At 40.1% G+C, this 17,389-nt stretch overlaps 1 protein-coding gene across 3 annotated transcripts in view; it reads left to right on the top strand.

Annotated features, from left to right (window-relative positions):
- ZNF475 (zinc finger protein 475) overlaps positions 1-17,389 on the top strand; it is a 61,161-nt gene that overhangs the window by 19,662 nt on the left and 24,110 nt on the right. For 2 of the 3 annotated variants that reach the window (XM_070465117.1, XM_070465118.1), the window contains one exon: positions 14,290-15,534. In XM_070465117.1, the coding sequence (XP_070321218.1) occupies positions 14,503-15,534 (1,032 nt within the window). In that variant the 5' untranslated portion in view covers positions 14,290-14,502. Of the gene's footprint in view, positions 1-14,289; positions 17,125-17,389 lie in introns of those variants that run through there. The other variant, XM_070465119.1, reaches the window with a different exon arrangement.

The following is a 17,389-nucleotide window of genomic DNA, read 5'->3' as shown; positions in this document are numbered from 1 at the left end:
ATTCTCCAATAGAATTATCATAAAGTTCCAGGAGTGCACATATTTCCCAGACATACTGCAAGACATAAAGACTAAAGAATGTCGTACGTCTTCTGAACCCAGGTGGCAGGGGCAGCCCCTCATGGTTGCTCACCTGAGTGCTCCATCATCAGCCTGTTCCCATGCTCTACCCTGTTTCATCCACAGTCATTCCATCTCCTTCTTTTCTGTCTTTTTCTTCTTTATTTTAATCTTTAAAAATTGAAATGTAGTTGATTTACAGTTGTATTACAATAGTTGTGTTAGTTTCAGATGTGCAGCAAGGTGATTTGTGTGTGTGTGTGTGTGTGTGTGTGTGTGTGTATTAATACATACACATATTCTTTTTCAGGTACTTTTCCATTATAGGTTATTATAAGATATTGAATATAGTTTCTATGTCATACAGTAGATCCTTACTGTTTATTTTATATAGAGTAGTATGTATCTGTTAATCGCAGATTCCTACTTTATCTGCCACTCCCCACCCCCATTTTTCCCTTGGGTAGCCATGAGTTTGTTTTCTATATCTGTGGATTTCCTTCTGTTTTGTAAATAGTTTCATTTGTATCATTTTTAAAGATTCCATGTATAAGTTATATCATATGATATTTGTCTTTATCTGACTGACTTTGTATGATAATCTCTAGGTCCATCCATGTTGCTATAAATGACACTATTTCATTTTTTAAGACTGAGTAATATTCCATTATATATACATATTCCAGATCTTCTTTATCCATTCATCTGTCCATGAACATTTAGGTTGCTTGCATGTCATGGCTATTGTAAATATTGCTGCTGTGAACACTGGGGTGCATATATCTTTTCATATTAGAGTTTTCTCTGGGTATATGCTTCAGAATAGTATTACAGGATTAAGCATATGTGTGTGATAAGGCACTTCAGTCATGTCCAACTCTTTACAACCCTCTGGACCAGAGCTCATCAGGTTCCTCTGTCCATGGGATTCTCCAGTCAAGAATACTGGAGTGGGTTGCCTTGCCCTCCTCCAGGAGATCTTTCTGACCCAAGGATAGAACCCATGTCTCCTGCATTGGAAGGATCTGTAAAGGCAGATTCTTTGCCACTGGTGCCACCTGGGAAGCCCATTGCAGGATCATATGGTAACTCTATTTTTATTTTGTTAGAGATCCTCCGTACTGTTCTCCACAGAGGATGCACTAGTTTACATCCCTACCAACAGTGTAGGAGGGCTCCCCTTTCTCTACATGCTCTTCAGCTTTTATTATTTGTAGTCTTTTTGATGATGGCCATTCTTACTGGTATGAGGTGCTATTTCACTGCAGCTTTGATTTAAATTTATCTAGTAATTAGTGATGTTGAGCATCTTTTCATGTGACTTTTGGCCATCCATATATGTCTTCTTTAGAGGAATATTTAGCTCTTCTACATATTCTGTCTTCTTCTTAAGCATAATTTATTTGCTGTGATGTTTCATGCTTCTGTTCTCCAACTTCACATCCTTTTCTAATTTTCTTTTCTGCTTTAGTATCCATTGCTGTTATCCTTCCCAAGAGACTGATTGTGATTGAATCAGTTCATCTGTTCGTGTCCAGCCATGTCATAGACTACTGCTGATGAGCCTATGATGGATAGCTTTGTCCAGTGCCCAAGCTCTGATACAATCAGCTTGGTTTGGGGATTGGGAGTTGAATAATATTCTACAGAGCATAATCACCCACGGCTATCAGTCCAGAGGAGAAGGGGCAGGTTTCTTTAGCAGGGGCTATCAGTATGAGAAGCACCGTAATTGAAGTATTTCATACTGCTTTGATCTGATAACTTTAGAAAATGTAGTCATATTTCTCAAAATTTTTCAATATTTTTTTACCTTTTCAGGACTACAGGTTGAAGTGTCTTTTAATGAAATATGAATAAAATGTTCTTTGAATTAGCTACAGAATAAAAACTTGGGAATTCCTCAGACTATTTTTAAACAGGAAGAATAATTTTAAAAATCTATAGTTACCTAATTACATTTTTCAGCCTGCAGTGTTATTATTGATAATATGGGAAAGAAGACCTATTTAAACTATATAGTAACAATTATGATATCATATTTATCCCCTACCAGACTCTGTGCTAAGCATTTTATCTTACTTTTAATCTTCACAATAGCTCTGCAAGGTATCAATCATTGTTCCAAAATGTAAGTGAAACTGAGGCATAGAGAAGCTACATATCCCAAGATTCCATCGCTGATAGACATTTTGGACCTAGTGTTTAAAATAGACCTGAATTTGTTGCAAAAGTTCTTTAAAGTGGAAACTTTAAAGTGGAAATGTCTAAATGCAGCAAAATTTTATAGCAGAAATTTGCTATCTAGTCCAGATGTATTTGTCAAGATTTTCAGCAAAAATGTTTAGACATATGTCAGCTACTAGCAACATAAGATGGGAACATGGTGGCAACTTCAGAACTGGAAGGAATATACAAGTCTGGGTGTGTAGTATACATAGTCAAGAAATTAGGTACAAAGTACATTTTGTAAATCAGAGGGATCTATTTTCCTACTAAAAATGTACTTTTAGAGTAAACTCTATAATGGATCCTGTTAGGAAACCAAAGAACTTCCTTTCCCTAGTCTCTGAATGTTAAATGTTGATATTCTCAACATTTCTTCATTTGTGATCTTTTTTCAATTGTATGTTATACATGTTATAAGAAAATATAAAATTTCCCCATTTCCTATAGGGAAATCAAGATTCTTGTTGTTGTTCAGTCGCTAAGTTTTGTCTGACTCTTTGCAACCCCATGGGCTGCAGCATGCCAGGCTGCTTTGATCTTTGCTATGTCCCAGAGTTGGCTCAGATTTATGTCCTTGAGTTGTTGATGTTATCCAACTATCTCATCCTCTGCTGCCTCCTTCTCCTTTTGTCTTTTAACTTTCCCAGCATCAGGGTCTTTTCCAACAAGTCAACTCTTTGTGTCAGGTGACCAAAGTATTGGCACTTCAACTTTAGCATCAGTACTTCCAGTGAATATTTGAGGTTGATTTCCTTTAGGATTGAGGATGGTGAATGGATAGGTGTGGGCATGTACATGAATGTGAGTGGATGGGTGTGGGGTGAGTATATAGATAGATGTATGAATTGTTAGATGTGGTATGAATATGGATGTAAGTGAATGGGTAGGTGTACATGGGTGTCAGTGATTGAGTGTGTGTGGATAGGTGTGAGTGGATGCATGTTAGTATGAAGGTGTATGGGTGTGAGTGTGTAGATAAATATGAGTATGTAAATGGATGTGTACATATGAGTTTGTAGATGGATGTGAGTGGTTGTGTGTGTGTGTGTGTGTGTGTGTGTGTGTGGTAAGATAGGTGAAATGAGAAAGGAAAAAGAATGGTGAATAATTGATATAAATAATTGGGAAGGTACACTGAGAATAAATCTCAACATTCTTGAGGTTAGTTATAATGCTTTTCATGATTTGAAGAGAAAGCTTATGCATGTGCCACTTTGACAAGAAATGTAGTCAGTTATCCTGGAGCATAATATATTAAAATCAAGTTTCTGAACACTGGGCTGGAGGGAGCACAAGCTGGAATCAAGATTTCTGGGAGAAATATCAATAACCTCAGATATGCAGATGACACCACCCTTATGGCAGAAAGTGAAGAAGAACTAAAGAGGCTCTTGATAAAAGTGAAAGAGGAGAGTGGAAAAAGTTGGCTTAAAGCTCAACATTCAGAAAATGAAGATCATGGCATCTGGTCCCATCACTTCATGGCAAATAGATGGGGAAACAGTGGCTGACTTTATTTTTCTGGGCTCCAAAATCACTGCAGATGGTGATTGCAGCCATGAAATTAAAAGATGCTTACTCCTTGGAAGAAAAGTTATGACCAACCTAGACAGCATATTAAAAAGCAGAGACATTACTTTGTCAACAAAGGTCTGTCTAGTCAAGGCTATGGTTTTTCCAGTAGTCATGTATGGATGTGAGAGTTGGACTATAAAGAAAGATGAGTGCTCAAGAATTGACGCTTTTGAACGGTGGTGTTGGAGAAGATTCTTGAGAGTCCCTTGAACTGCAAGGAGATCCAACCAGATCATCCTAAAGGAGATCAGTCCTGGGTGTTCATTGGAGGGACTGATGTTGAAGCTGAAACTCCAATACTTTGGCCACCAGATGCGAAGAGCGGACTCATTTGAAAAGACCCTGATGCTGGGAAAGATTGAGGGCAGGAGGAGAAGGGGACAACAGAGGATGAGATGGTTGAATGGCATCACCAACTCAATGGACTTGGGTTTGGGTGGACTCCAGGAGTTAGTGATAGACAGGGAGGCCTGGTATGCTGCAGTTCATGGGATCGCAAAGAGTCGGATACGACTGAGCAACTGAACTGAACTGAACTACCAGTTGCAAATGTGCAGATATCAAAACAATGAATACAGTCAAAGAGGACAGGGAAGAGCAAGCTTGACTTGTGGTCAGAAAAGACAGACCACACTGAAGAGAATGCAAAATCTGAAGGGTTATTTCTTCAGTCACACTGGTTGAGGGTTCTCATAAGAGTTAGACAGAGATCCTTGAACCCACTTTATAATGTTATGTGAATATTTATGTTTTGTTACTCTAGAATGAATTGTACTATAATTCTCATTATAGAGAGCTGACTGGGGCTTCTCAGCAAGGCCCCTGGAAGGAAGTCATTCTGGTGGTGTTTCCAGTGGAGAATAGAACTGGGTGTGACCCTGAGCTGACTATTAAGATTCTGGGTCATAGGGTGGCCAAAACTTAGTTGAGCAACAGTCTTCAGAAGGCTGCATTCACAGTGCTGATATCTTTCTCTGGGAGTGTTTTAGTCTTCTATTACTGCTATAGCAAATACCATAAAATAAGCAACTTAAAAGAAACCCAATTCATTGTCTTATCATTTTATAAGTCAGGAGCCCAACATGGGTACCCTGGGGTAAAATCAAGGTGTCAGCAGACGGTATCCCTTCTGAAACCCTGGCTTGTTTCTTTGCGCTTCCCAGTTTCTCGAACCACCCACATTGCTTGCACACAGCCCCAGTCCTCCACTTTTGCATCAGCAATGGCTCCTTGTGTCCCTTTTTCCTTCCATTGTCCCATCTCTGTCACCAGATGGATAGATTCTCCACTTTTGAGAACTCATGTGATTAGGCGGGGCCTATCACTTCTCATCCTGTTTTCTCCAGAATATAATGGAGTTGAAATGTAAGACATGCTTTACTAGTGTGGAGCCAGTCTGTGTTGCCTTAGCCCTCCAGAGCAAATTAGCAGTGGGGTCAACCACAAGATGCCGCATCCTTCACTCCCTTGAAGATGGCACCTTATCCTTAACGCCATAGGGTTGTTTTCCTAGACTTAAAGTGGAGACAGACCAACAATGAAAATAGTGAAACAAAGAGAAAGAGAACACAGGCGATGGGAGGAGAAAAAGCCCAGTAGAAACGAAAGAGGAGAAAATAGCATTCAAAGAGTTGATTTTAAATTGAATTATTTTAGTCAAATATTCCAATTTTTCCATCCTAGGTGTAATTTAAAATACATACAGGTCTTCTTTTTTGTTTACTAAAGGAAAAGAGAACAAAGCAGTTGATACTCTCACTGACTTCCTTGCTATTTGATAGTTATTGGGCGTGGGGTGGAAGGAGGCTCTCAGTAAACTTGAAACCACAAAATATTTAAACTACAAGCTAAGAACGTTTGCAAGTAAAGAGCTGTCAACCACATTTTATGTTTGGCCTGGGCTCTGGGGACACGGAGAAGGAACACATTTCTCGTAGACACCAGCAGTCTCTTTTTAGTGGTTTTCTCCAGCCGGGGATAGGCTCGGTAAGATTTCCTGGGCAATAAGAGGTTGGAGTGGAGGATTCTAACCATCAACAAGCTCAAACCATCTGGCCTGTGAAAAGAGTTTCTTGTTCACAAAACTCAGAAATGTCAAATGAATAACAATAGCTTTTTAATGACTTCTTTATACATGGGAGGATGAGCGATGCAGGGAGCAGAGCAACAAAAAGAGCCTATTCAGAAACAGTCTTCAGCTGGTGGATGTACCTAAATGACCCAGTCTCCAGAGTCACCTCCAGAGAAGACATGCTACACGTATCAGAAAATAGAAGCGCATTCATTCACACATAGCAGAAACTCAGCCTGCCTTACGGGCTCTGCCCTGTTTTTGACTTCCTTCCCGGTGACTTTCCTCAGAAACAGCTTTGGGTGGAGAGAGCATTATTAACAAAGGGTGTTGATGTCTGTAATGAACAGTAATGATGATCAATTTAAGCATCAGCCAGGCTTTGGGAGGCACTGACTTCCTGGAGGTGGGTAGAGCTAAGACACAACTTTGAGGCTTTTGGAGGGTAAGAGGGTGATGTGGTTTAAAAAGTTTCCTCTAGAATACCGTGAGGCCTGTCTGTCTTTTGCCAGTCTGTCTTGGCCAGGAACATCCCATCAAGGGCAGCTGCATTCGTCATTGTGTTTGTTTCAACCTGGAGGCACTAGTCTAGTGACTGTACTTCTGATACTAATACTCTGTGGCTTGGAAGTCTTTGCCAAAGATACTGCACTGAGTTAGCCCTCTGAGACAGTAAATCAAGAGTGTGAAGACAGTGGGAACTGTGTGCCAGCGTATCACATGATGGGAACTAGTAAACAATGAACCTATTTCTAATTCTCTTTAAAATTTAATACTTAAACAAGGGTATCTGTAGTTCCCCCACCCCCATTTTTATCAATACATCAAATTTAAACACTTAATGGATATTGAATATGTCATTCTTTATTGAAAAGGAATTACTGTGCTCTTCTTACACATTTTCAGTTTAAACTAACTTAGATGGTACTTGATGCAGTGGTCAACTTGGAAGAAAGAAAAATGTCATCAAATTCTAAAATCCCTACCAGGAAGTATTTCCAGCCCAAATCTTGGAAAAGCAACAATAGTCTTTATTATTAGTAGCTTACTTATGGTTCTTCTTATTGACTGATTCTTTCTGTATCTAATAACTTAAGATATCCAGCATTCTTCATCTGGGGAATCATTTAATGGTAAATCAGGGGCTGCTGTCTAAAGCAGAAGAGTAGCTCTTATTATATCAATGAATAACTAAACAATTACGGGAATGTTTCCAAGAAATTCAGATGGTTTCCACATACACATTTCTTGCCTGTTTGTGTTTTTCTTTTTCCCTTTCTTTCTTTTTTTCCCCTTTTTATCATCTCCCCTGTGGTTGATCTAAACACAGGCTTCTTGATTTTTTTTCTTTCTGAAACTAGGTTCATCACTTCCTATGGCCCTTTAATAATGTGTGAAAATTCCTTCTCAGGTCACTGATTCTTTCTTTTTTGCCTTGGATATTTCCCTACCTCCCTGAACCAAGTATTTCATCCTGAGTCAAGTTTTACTAGGAAGTTTCCCTTCTGAATTTTTACCAGTTAATATGGCATGTTTTTAGTACTTACCTCCATTTAGAGAAGACTTCAACTGGGGTCTCAGTTTTCTGAGAGCAAGTGCTCCTTAAAGTGATTTTCAAATGTTCAATTGAGAAGAAAAATGAGGGAAAGAGACATTTTAAAGTGAAAATCACAAAAGGTTACAAACTCAAATGAGTCTGAGAATCAAGCATGAATTGTGAATTGAACAAGGGGCTGATGAGCAACTTTTCAAGAGTAAAGCTTGGCTGTCCGATCTACAGGCTCAACCTTACTCTGTATCCCAGCAATGATGCCACACTGGAAGATGGCCTCTAGGCCAGATCTTTGACTTTTTCAAAAGAAACTCCAAGTCACAATTTTGTGTGATGTTTGTAAATTTTAAAATAATGGCAACTAGCTCAAACATTTTAAACTCTATGCAGACCAAAAAGAGCATATCTCTGAGCCATATCTGGCCTATGAACTATTTCTTTAAAGTCTTGAAAAAAAAAAACTACTGGAATAGTTATTTTATTGGGATAGAACTATCCTAGGTGTCAGAAAAAAATGTTATGTAGATTTGTTTGTTATTCAGTGGCCTGACTCACCCACTTTCTTTGTCTAGCCTTTGGATTTCTGTACATTATAGGCCTCTAATGCAACTGTCCTGGTGGTTTCCATAACCAGTTCTCCACCACTCCAAATGTTAATATTGCAATTACACGGTCACACCTGTGTGGCATTTATGATTCTTGAGTACTCTGTGATTTGAATACTCAATATAGAGTGAAAATTGCAGGCTTGGTCTAACAATAGCTTTCATGGGGTGGTATTATGAGCCTTAACACAAAATGTCTTTGCAGAAGTTTCTACTTAGAGGCATAAAGAATGCATTTCTCCCATTTTTAGCTTTCATAGCTTTCCTAACACCATAGATTACTATGTCTACACCTGACAATTAGATGAAATAAAAGTGAAAGAATTTATATCTTGGTTTAAAGTTCTTCATAGTGAAGGAGAGACAAAGAAGGGGAAACTTTTCATTAATTATTCAGGTAAAAAATTATTCAGGTAAAAAAATTATTCAGGTAAAAAAATCAGCCTGGGAATATCAATATGGACAGCCAGATTACATCAAAATCCTGCCTCAGGCTAAATGGCTTTTCTGAAAGTGTTTCCATTTTTTACCTTTCAGACACTGCTTCTGTCTTTCCCAAACCATACCACATCCAGTTCCCAGTTGCTCTTCTGTCTGCATACATCAAAACTACTGGGAACTGCAAATGCGACTGGCCCAGGTGCTTCATCCAGAAGGGAGTGTAGGGAACCAGCCAGACTGACTGGTTATTGATCTCCCCTCAACACTTCTCAGCCATCCTTGATCTGTGAATGTGATTGATATACTCTATAACTCCCTCTGTGGCGGGGGGGGGGGGGGGGGGGGGGGGGGGGCTTCATGGCGAGGTAGTCAGTGGAGGAAGAGTATAATATAAACTTAAGAAAAACACAAATATGCTTAAAATGGCAGATTTCCCCTTTTGATTTTATTCAGTTGATCACAAATGGAGGAATAACATTTTCTAGCTTTTGAAAGCTAGTGGTTGTGTAAACATTATAAAGGTATATTTTCAGTGGTCTGAATGAGTTGAGAGTTGAATATTAAGCATCATGGTTTCTGAGACACTATGAAATAATTAGTTTATATTTATTGCAATAGTAAGCTAATATGCATCTTGAATATCACAGATTTTTATTACTTATATTCTAAGAGTAGTTGTATCAGTCAGGAGATAGAAACCATACTAGTTATTTAAACAGAGAGAATTTAATATAAAGAGTTGTTGACCAGGAATGAAGTTGTTACCCAGGTAACTAGCAGAGTTAAAAAAAAAAAAAGCACTGCTATAGAAGGGAAGCAGCAGCTACCTACCATTCCTAGTGCTGAAGGACAGAGGGAAGAGGTTTGAATTATTAGGACTTAGAAATTTAGAAGACCCTTAGGGAGCCAAAAATCTTATTTCCAAAGAGGAAGAACAGTCTGGCTGATGGTGCTGCCTGGTGGGGGAGGGGAAATTCAGTTTGATTTGTAAATATTGGAAAAACTGTAAACTGGTTTCAGGTGCTGCTTCAGGAAAAAACTGCTTTTTCTGGGATAAAGAAGTATTGCTGGGGTGATACAGGAACCAAAAGTAGACAAGAAACCCTTTAAAAAGATGCAAGTCTTCTCTCTTCTCTAACCTCACCTTTTCCTTCCAGTACTATTAGTAAATCATAATGCAGAGCTGGCTGGCTAAGCAGAAATGGGGCGTGCAGTGTCCCAGTGCCAGCATCACGAAGCTGGATATAGAAGAGAGAGTATGGAATACAGAGACAATGCATTAACAACTGGCACAACAATGATGCCTTCTCAATCTTTCAAAAACTCATGGGAAAAATGAGGTTCTATTCTCCTGAAATAAATGTCATTAAATTTTTTTCTAAAAAAATATTCTGAAAAAGGAAATATTGTGAATCAGTTTCTTAAGAACCATTGGCTCAGTATTTACAATTCCAAGCTTTTTCATTTCTGATTTTTAGGGGAAAGTATATACTTAATAGTCAATTTTGCCCTATAAACCCTTGCAACTTTTTTTCTCATCAAAAAAAAAAAAAAATCTTGAAATTTGAAATATCACTGTTAGAATTCATTTTGTTCCTAGCTCCATGATAACTATTAAACTATAACTCAATTAGTATTAGGTTTTCATAGGAGTTAAAGACTCTTTTAAAAAGTGACTAAAATACAAAAAAAAAAAAAATTTATTTCTCTTATGTAAATAAAGCCCAAGGAAGTCACTCCAGAGCTTCTAAGATGGCTGTAGCATTTTCAAGGATCCAAATTCATCCATATGTCTACCCTGTCATGTTAAGTGTTACATGAATATAACCTGCCCAAGATGGCTGCTAGAACTCCAGCCATCAGTCATCATCATGAAGGAAGAGAAGAGGAGTAGACTGGTCCCCTACTTTTCAAGAAGAGTTTTTACAAGTGCCACACAATGCTTCCACTAGCTACAAAGAAGACTGCAGACTTTTGGCTGGAAATCATGTGCCAGCTAGAAAGTGGGGCTCTGTTAACTTGAGGGAGTTTGGGCAGCATAACTATTAATAGGAAACTAGCTGTCTCTGCCAGACTCTGGGAGGGATATTACCTCATCAATTGTAAGCCTGAGTGTATCAGCTCTTTTTTGAAAGCAAGATTTCATTAGCAAGAAGACTAGAGTGTATATGAGGGTACTGAGCAGGCGAGGCTACTGAATGGGGTCGATGGAGGACATTGAAGACAAACTTTCTCTATTTTATAATTTTTCTCAGAGGCAGCATAAAACCCAAGTCTACCTTTCTTATTTATTCATTTTTATTCATTTGTCTGTTTAAAGGGTTTGGATTCTATACTAGCGGAGAAGGGGTCATGTATCACACATTTGTTTTGTTTCAAAGAACTAAATTATTTTTTAGAAGAACAAGTAGAACATTTCTATTTGTGTTCTTTCCCCTCTCTTTTAGAGAAATGCCCCCTAATGCTAAGATAGCTTTTAGATTTTCATGGTTATTATATTCATCCTCGTAAGTTTGTCTCTCCCTTCCCATGAAGTCCAAAGGGCATGGAAAAATGGCATCATATTGATAAAACATGATGCCTTCCAAGACATTCTTTAAATGGCCTATGTGCAAATATGGTCAAAATGAATAATTCAGGCCAATTGGAGTGAACATTTCTCCATGGATGCTTGGGGTGAAACTGGCTGGCTTTGCAAAGTGGTTCTCTTTTTAAACTAGCAACATTGCTTTACAACATGTCTGGGTGACAGGCCAAATTCTTAAGTGATTTAAGTATATGTAGTTAGTATTTTCTAGCACTTTCACTTTTAGAACTTATAGGATAGAGCAAATGACCATGCTGTGCCTTGTTGCATTGCCTTAGCGGAATTGCTGGCAGAAATATCATAAATTTTTCTAGTAAACACCTCAGTCTCCCCAAATTTCACTTGGTCCTAGCTACCTCATTTTCCATACATTGATACCTTTAATCACAATAAGACAATTTTCAGAAGGGCATTGAAGGAGGAATGAGGATGATTAAAGAAGAAAAGATAAAGATTCAATGGGCATTTTATGATTCTTTGTCATTTTTTGCTGCAGAGAAAATGCATGAATGCCTGCATGCATAAAGATCCATCCCTAATCAAAGTAGCGACACGGCTGCAGACTGAATGCCAATCTGGCGCCTTTGGGCAGCCTTCACTTTCACTCTGCACCCACTATTGCACCCCAATTCTCCTCACCCACCATCTGTGGTTAGTAGTACAGATTTTTCTTAAGGATACTGGTGAGATCAGGAAAGGGTATGTTTTGCACATCATACAGAGAATAACTTCATCTAGAAAACCATTCACAGCAAAATAAAATGATCCCTGTTGCTTTAAGGAGAAACGCTGTCTTTAGTAACCCTGATTTCTCACCTGCTTTTTCCATCTCAAAGATTTCTTTTCTTCTGTGCCCTATCCCCCTCCTCCCTCTCACCCCTTCCTTCTTCTAAAAGGGAGCATAAAAGCGGGTGAGAGCTTAGTTACCTTCATAAACCCATGGGGCATATGAATTGTACATTAAAATAGGGATAAAAACTTAAGAAGCTCTGTCGGTGGAATTTTAGGCAGAATGAATAATGGAAAGAGTCGAGGACTAGAGCCAAAGAGAGCTGGAATTGATTCCCAGTTCTGTCATTTAGAAACTGACTGTCTTGGGCAAGTTACTTGTCTTTTCTGAGTCATAGTTTATTCATTTGTAAAAATTAAAATAATAATACCTGTCTGATAATCATCTGAGAATTAACTAAAATTATGTATGTAAAAATTAGTACAATGTCTGATGAATAGTTAGCATTCAATAAATATTAGTTATCTTTAACATAAAAGAGATGGATGAATTATTGGAGCAAGTCATGGGGCTTTCTCAGAATTCTCATCTGCGGGGAGCAGCATGGTGAAGAGGGAAGATTGTAAGCAAGTTTAGGGAGGTTTCACAAGTTTAGTTTATTTGATTGCAGTGATTTTTCCTACTTAAATACTTTTGCTATCTGCAACTTCTTGGTATCAGGGAAAATGGGAAACTAAAACAGGAAATCCTTGGTTAATAAGAAATCAGAACCAACAAAGCAGAGTGGTTTGGGGGATCATTTTACCCATGTGATGTTTAAAATCTAGTGAAATAGTTTTACTGGATTCTTTGTGTTCTCTAGAGCCACTTTCTCTTTTGGATGGTGATGATCAAGTGATAAATTTTGCTTCTTTAAGCTTCATTTTCTGTGTTGGTCATTCTGTTTGGGGCCAGCACATTCTTTTGTCACATGTGTTAATATCACTGTCTTAGGATCTGTCAAAATGACGAATACCTTCCTTTTCTATGCCAGACCTGATTTGGTAGCCTTAATTGCGAAGATTCACACTTTTCTTGGCACCAAAATGCAGGAACTGAGTACAGATCTCACAGCTTTTTGTCCCTTATCAACCACAATGCCTGAACAGAGTTCTGATATAACCAGCACAGCTGTCCTTGGGGTGCTTGAACTCAAGTGTCTGCCGAGGACTGTAGGGTCTAGCCTCAGATCAGGTGCTGCTCCCTCTGTGAATGGGAGCCAATGCTAAAGAACCCCTAATCCGGAGTGAGGTCATCCTTCAGGAAATGAAGAAGGTCCTAAGACTTTTGAAGATAATCTTTCTTGAGCTAGGTTGTAGACTGGGATAAAACTGACTCATGCCTTTCCCCAAGGTAAAAACTCCTTTGGCTTCTGACTGTAATGAGATCTTATCAGCCCTTTCTTCTAGTTTAGGAAGATAGCTGGCCATGTTTTTATTTAAAAAAAGATAGTTTGACAGAGGGGTAGATGGATGTCTATAAGAAGATATATCTGTGTAAAACAAGAACATGAACACAACAGCTGTCAAAGGAACATCAGCTGAAGTCTGAGCATCTTCATCCCAGGGAAGGTGTACAGATGGACCACCAGGAAGAATAGAGCCCAAGGTTGCTTTTTTGTCTTGACAATTACAGCCATAATTTATTAATATTCCAGTCCCATAATAAAGAAGAGTGGATACCTGGTGGGTTAGAAGAAGCTGAACTCATTCTGAAGGCTTCCTGATAATCTTCCTATTCAAGCTTTAATTACTTCTTCTGCTGGTTCTTAATCTTAGGCTCATGGACACTCAAAAAGTCTGGCCTGTGACTACAGCTCAAGTAAAAGAGAGATCACAACTAAAAATATTTGATAAATTATTTCAATAAAATTAGTTTCACTTGTACTAGTAAGAATTTTATATTTTGCTTTTAAAATTATTATTCTGGGAAGAGGTCCATAGGCTTCAAAGAACTGACAAAGGGATCCATGGCACTAAAAAGAATCCCTAAGGTAATGGAAGGAGGTCTTTTGTACTTGCTCTGCAGTTTCATTAATCTAGTTTTCAGAAGCCTCAGTTCTCTCTTGCATGATCTCACCACCATGCCTCCTGGTTCATACCATATGTGTCGAGATGTGCAATAATTGTCCATCTTCCTTTGCAGTATCAAATGAACACTGCTTTTGTCTGATATGGTAACAGTGCAATTCATAACAGAAATGTTTTTCATATTTATTCCAACAGTTACTGAACAAATCCTATGTGTAGTTATTATGATAGCCAAAGAGGATGTTCAGTCAAAAAAAAAATGACTGTTCTTTATCAACGTAAAATATGTGTGTGTGCCTGTGTGCACGTGAATGTGTGTGTGTATGAATGTGTGTGTGCCGTAACTTCTTGATTTATATTTCCCCTGCAGATCTTGGAGGCGTCTGAGGTTTCATGGGGACTTTCCAGCATTCCAGACTGCTGCCCTGCAATGAAGCTCTGAGTCACAGTCTTTGGGTCTAAGGTACTGGCTACGATGTGGAACCCCAGGACAGCCAACCTGACTAACCTTCACTCTAAGCAGAAGCCCAAAATGCGTCTGGCCTGAAATCAGAGCAAGCCCTAGAGAAAGCCTTCTTTGTTAATGGAAAGAAAAGAGGAGAAAAGGGTTTCCACATTGCAACAGTCTTTCCACCATTCCAAAAAGCCCACCTTTCTTATAAACCAAGCTGTTCTATTTGGTGAGTCCCATTCTAGCTTCTTGCCAGAAATAGAGCATGACAATCGGGGTGGAAAAATAAAGACGAACCCTCGGAAAAACAGACCTGGAACTGTAATTCTCTCAAAGCAGTCCAGTAGGAGGATTATGTCTGAAAGCCAGCCCAGGCCTCCCGTGATCCCATCCCGCAGGCCCGGGTTCCGGGTGTGCTATATCTGTGGCCGAGAATTTGGGTCCCAGTCCCTTGGGATTCACGAACCCCAGTGCCTGGAGAAATGGCGTGTTGAAAACAGCAAGTTGCCCAAGCACCTGCGGAGGCCAGAACCTTCCAAACCACCGCCTCTCAGCGGAAGTGGGTCCTACAACCTTCAGGCAGTGAATGAGGCAGCCTTCCAGAGTTCCCAGGCTCAGCTGCTGCCCTGTGAGTCCTGCGGCCGTACATTCTTGCCAGACCGGCTTCTTGTTCATCAGAGAAGCTGCAAGCAGAAGGTTGAGGGGCCTAGGGCACCAAGCCCGGACAGATCTGATGATCTTGCTGGTCTCAAGAAAGCTTCCAGTGGCATCACAACCCGACCAAGGACTGTCATCTGCTACATCTGTGGGAGGGAATTTGGTACCCTGTCCCTTCCTATCCATGAGCCCCAATGCCTGGAAAAGTGGAAAATAGAAAATGACCGACTCCCCAGGGAGTTCCGCCAGCCACTCCCACAGAAGCCTCAGCCCCTCCCCACTGGACAGCCCAACCACGCAGGACCACATCAAAGTCAGCTCGTGTCCTGCCCAAATTGTAGTCGGACCTTTGCCCCCGACCGCCTTCCAGTACACCAGAGAAGTTGTAAAGCTCAACCTAGTGGACTGAAATTTCAGGATTTGACATTAGGGAGTAGAGGTGGTCTGAAAAAGTCCACTAATTCCAAGCCTCAGAGGAATATGGCAGCATGCCCTGTGACTGATAAGGTAATTTGTGCCACATGATGTGCATCGGGTAGGCCTGGGGATACATTCTACCTCCAGGGGAATGAGAGAACAATACCCCTGGAATCAGCTGCCTCATCCCCTAGGATGGTTTTCCTTCAATGCCCATTTCTGCCTCAGTGAAACCTAAGTTGACCCCCTGTTGGACACTGGGGCTATATCTCCACTGGCATAGCAGATATAAAAATATCCTTGCCTGGTGAACCCTGGTCCTCTTTCATTCTGCTGCCTAAAAGAGAGATGGACTTCTTTCTTCTCTGAATCCCTCATACCAATAATCCTTGGGAGAGACTGTTATTTGAAAATGAGTCAGTAATGCTGTGTCTACATTACAGAGATATAATTCCCATTCCAACAGCCAATATTTATTACTGGTTTATTTTAGTAATCTACCTTAGGAATTCACTTTTGGCAACACTAGGTTATGCTGAGTTTATCGTACTAAAATAGAATCTGTGTCAAAAACCCCAAATGACTTTAGCAGTAATTAAGCACTGAAGCACTTGTAGAAATAAACATGCTCTAAAGTGCAGCACTGGAAAAGACCCTGATGCTGGGAGCGATTCGGGGCAGGAGGAGAAGGGGATGACAGAGGATGAGATGGCTGGATGGTATCACCGACTCGATGGATATGGGTTCGAGTAGACTCTGGGAGTTGGTGATGGACAGGGAGGCCTGCCGTGCTGCGATTCCTGGGGTCGCAAGGAGTCGGACACGACTGAGCGACTGAACTGAACTAAACTGAAAGTGCAGCATGTTTTCTTTTCATGCTTACACAGCTATAGTATATGGGGAATTAACCCCCACCCAGACTAAGAGTCAACTAGGTGTGTTCATGGATCTGGGAAATGTTCAGTTCCTGCTGCTGCTCTGTACCCCGTGTTTGGGTCAGACATCAGGCTGTGACCCCTGATTTGGGCAGTTGTAAATAAGCATGACCCTAGGGGCCCCCAGCCTATATAGTGAAGTGTCACTGGGTCTTGACCTGAAATTTCATCATCAACCAGGATTGGGGAAGGTTGCTAATGAGGGTGGCTACCTGCAAGATAAGGGCTTCCTTCTGCCATGAAGTCAGGGAAGTGGTTGTCTAGCCACATGTCACACTTTACAGAACATCAAATCATGAGAAATAGGAGGCGGTCAAGGTCTTCTCTCTATGACTTGCTGCTTGAAACACCCCACCTGGAGGGGTTCTTTAAGTGAACTATTTTCAGGAAACTAGGGTAACCCAAGCTAATGTAAACAGTTAAACCAGACTGATTGGGGGGTGGGAAGGCATCCTTTGTTTTTAGTCCAATTGTTGTTCATTACTTTTTTTTTTTAGTCGCATTACTTGGGCAAATGTCAGGCACGTTTTCCAAACTTCCATGTTTAAAATGAAATGATCTTTCACTTACTGGCTCAGAAGATTCCAAAACAATGATTCTAAAGCCGAAGAGTCAGACTAATGGGCATATTTTCCGATGAACTTGAAGAAAGAACAGCTAGTTTCTTTGCCGAATGAAAACCCAAACTCATAAGTGTGGCATGGGCTTCAGGCTGGTCTCATAAACATGAACTGTTTTTCTCATCTTTTGGCTGTTGCTTTTCTTCCAAAACGTGTGGGGTCTGGATTCAGCGAGCGAAAGAATCCATGTCTTAGAGCCACAAATCAAGAACTCTGGTTAGTGTTCGGACATTCAGCACTGTTTCCTGATTGTATGCATTTTCTTTAAATGTTCTCATTACAGAACTTGAGCTAGGGAAGAGTGTGGTCAGAATGCTCATGCTGGTTGTTGTAACACAGACTCTGTGCTCCCAAGAGTGGAGCCAGCAGGCTGAGGCAGAGCATGTTCTC

This window comes from Odocoileus virginianus, chromosome 3 (assembly GCF_023699985.2).
Source record: "Odocoileus virginianus isolate 20LAN1187 ecotype Illinois chromosome 3, Ovbor_1.2, whole genome shotgun sequence".
In the NCBI taxonomy this organism is placed as follows: Eukaryota; Metazoa; Chordata; class Mammalia; order Artiodactyla; family Cervidae; genus Odocoileus; species Odocoileus virginianus.
Note: the sequence above shows the minus strand (reverse complement) of the source record. Positions and strands in the feature narration are given on the sequence as shown.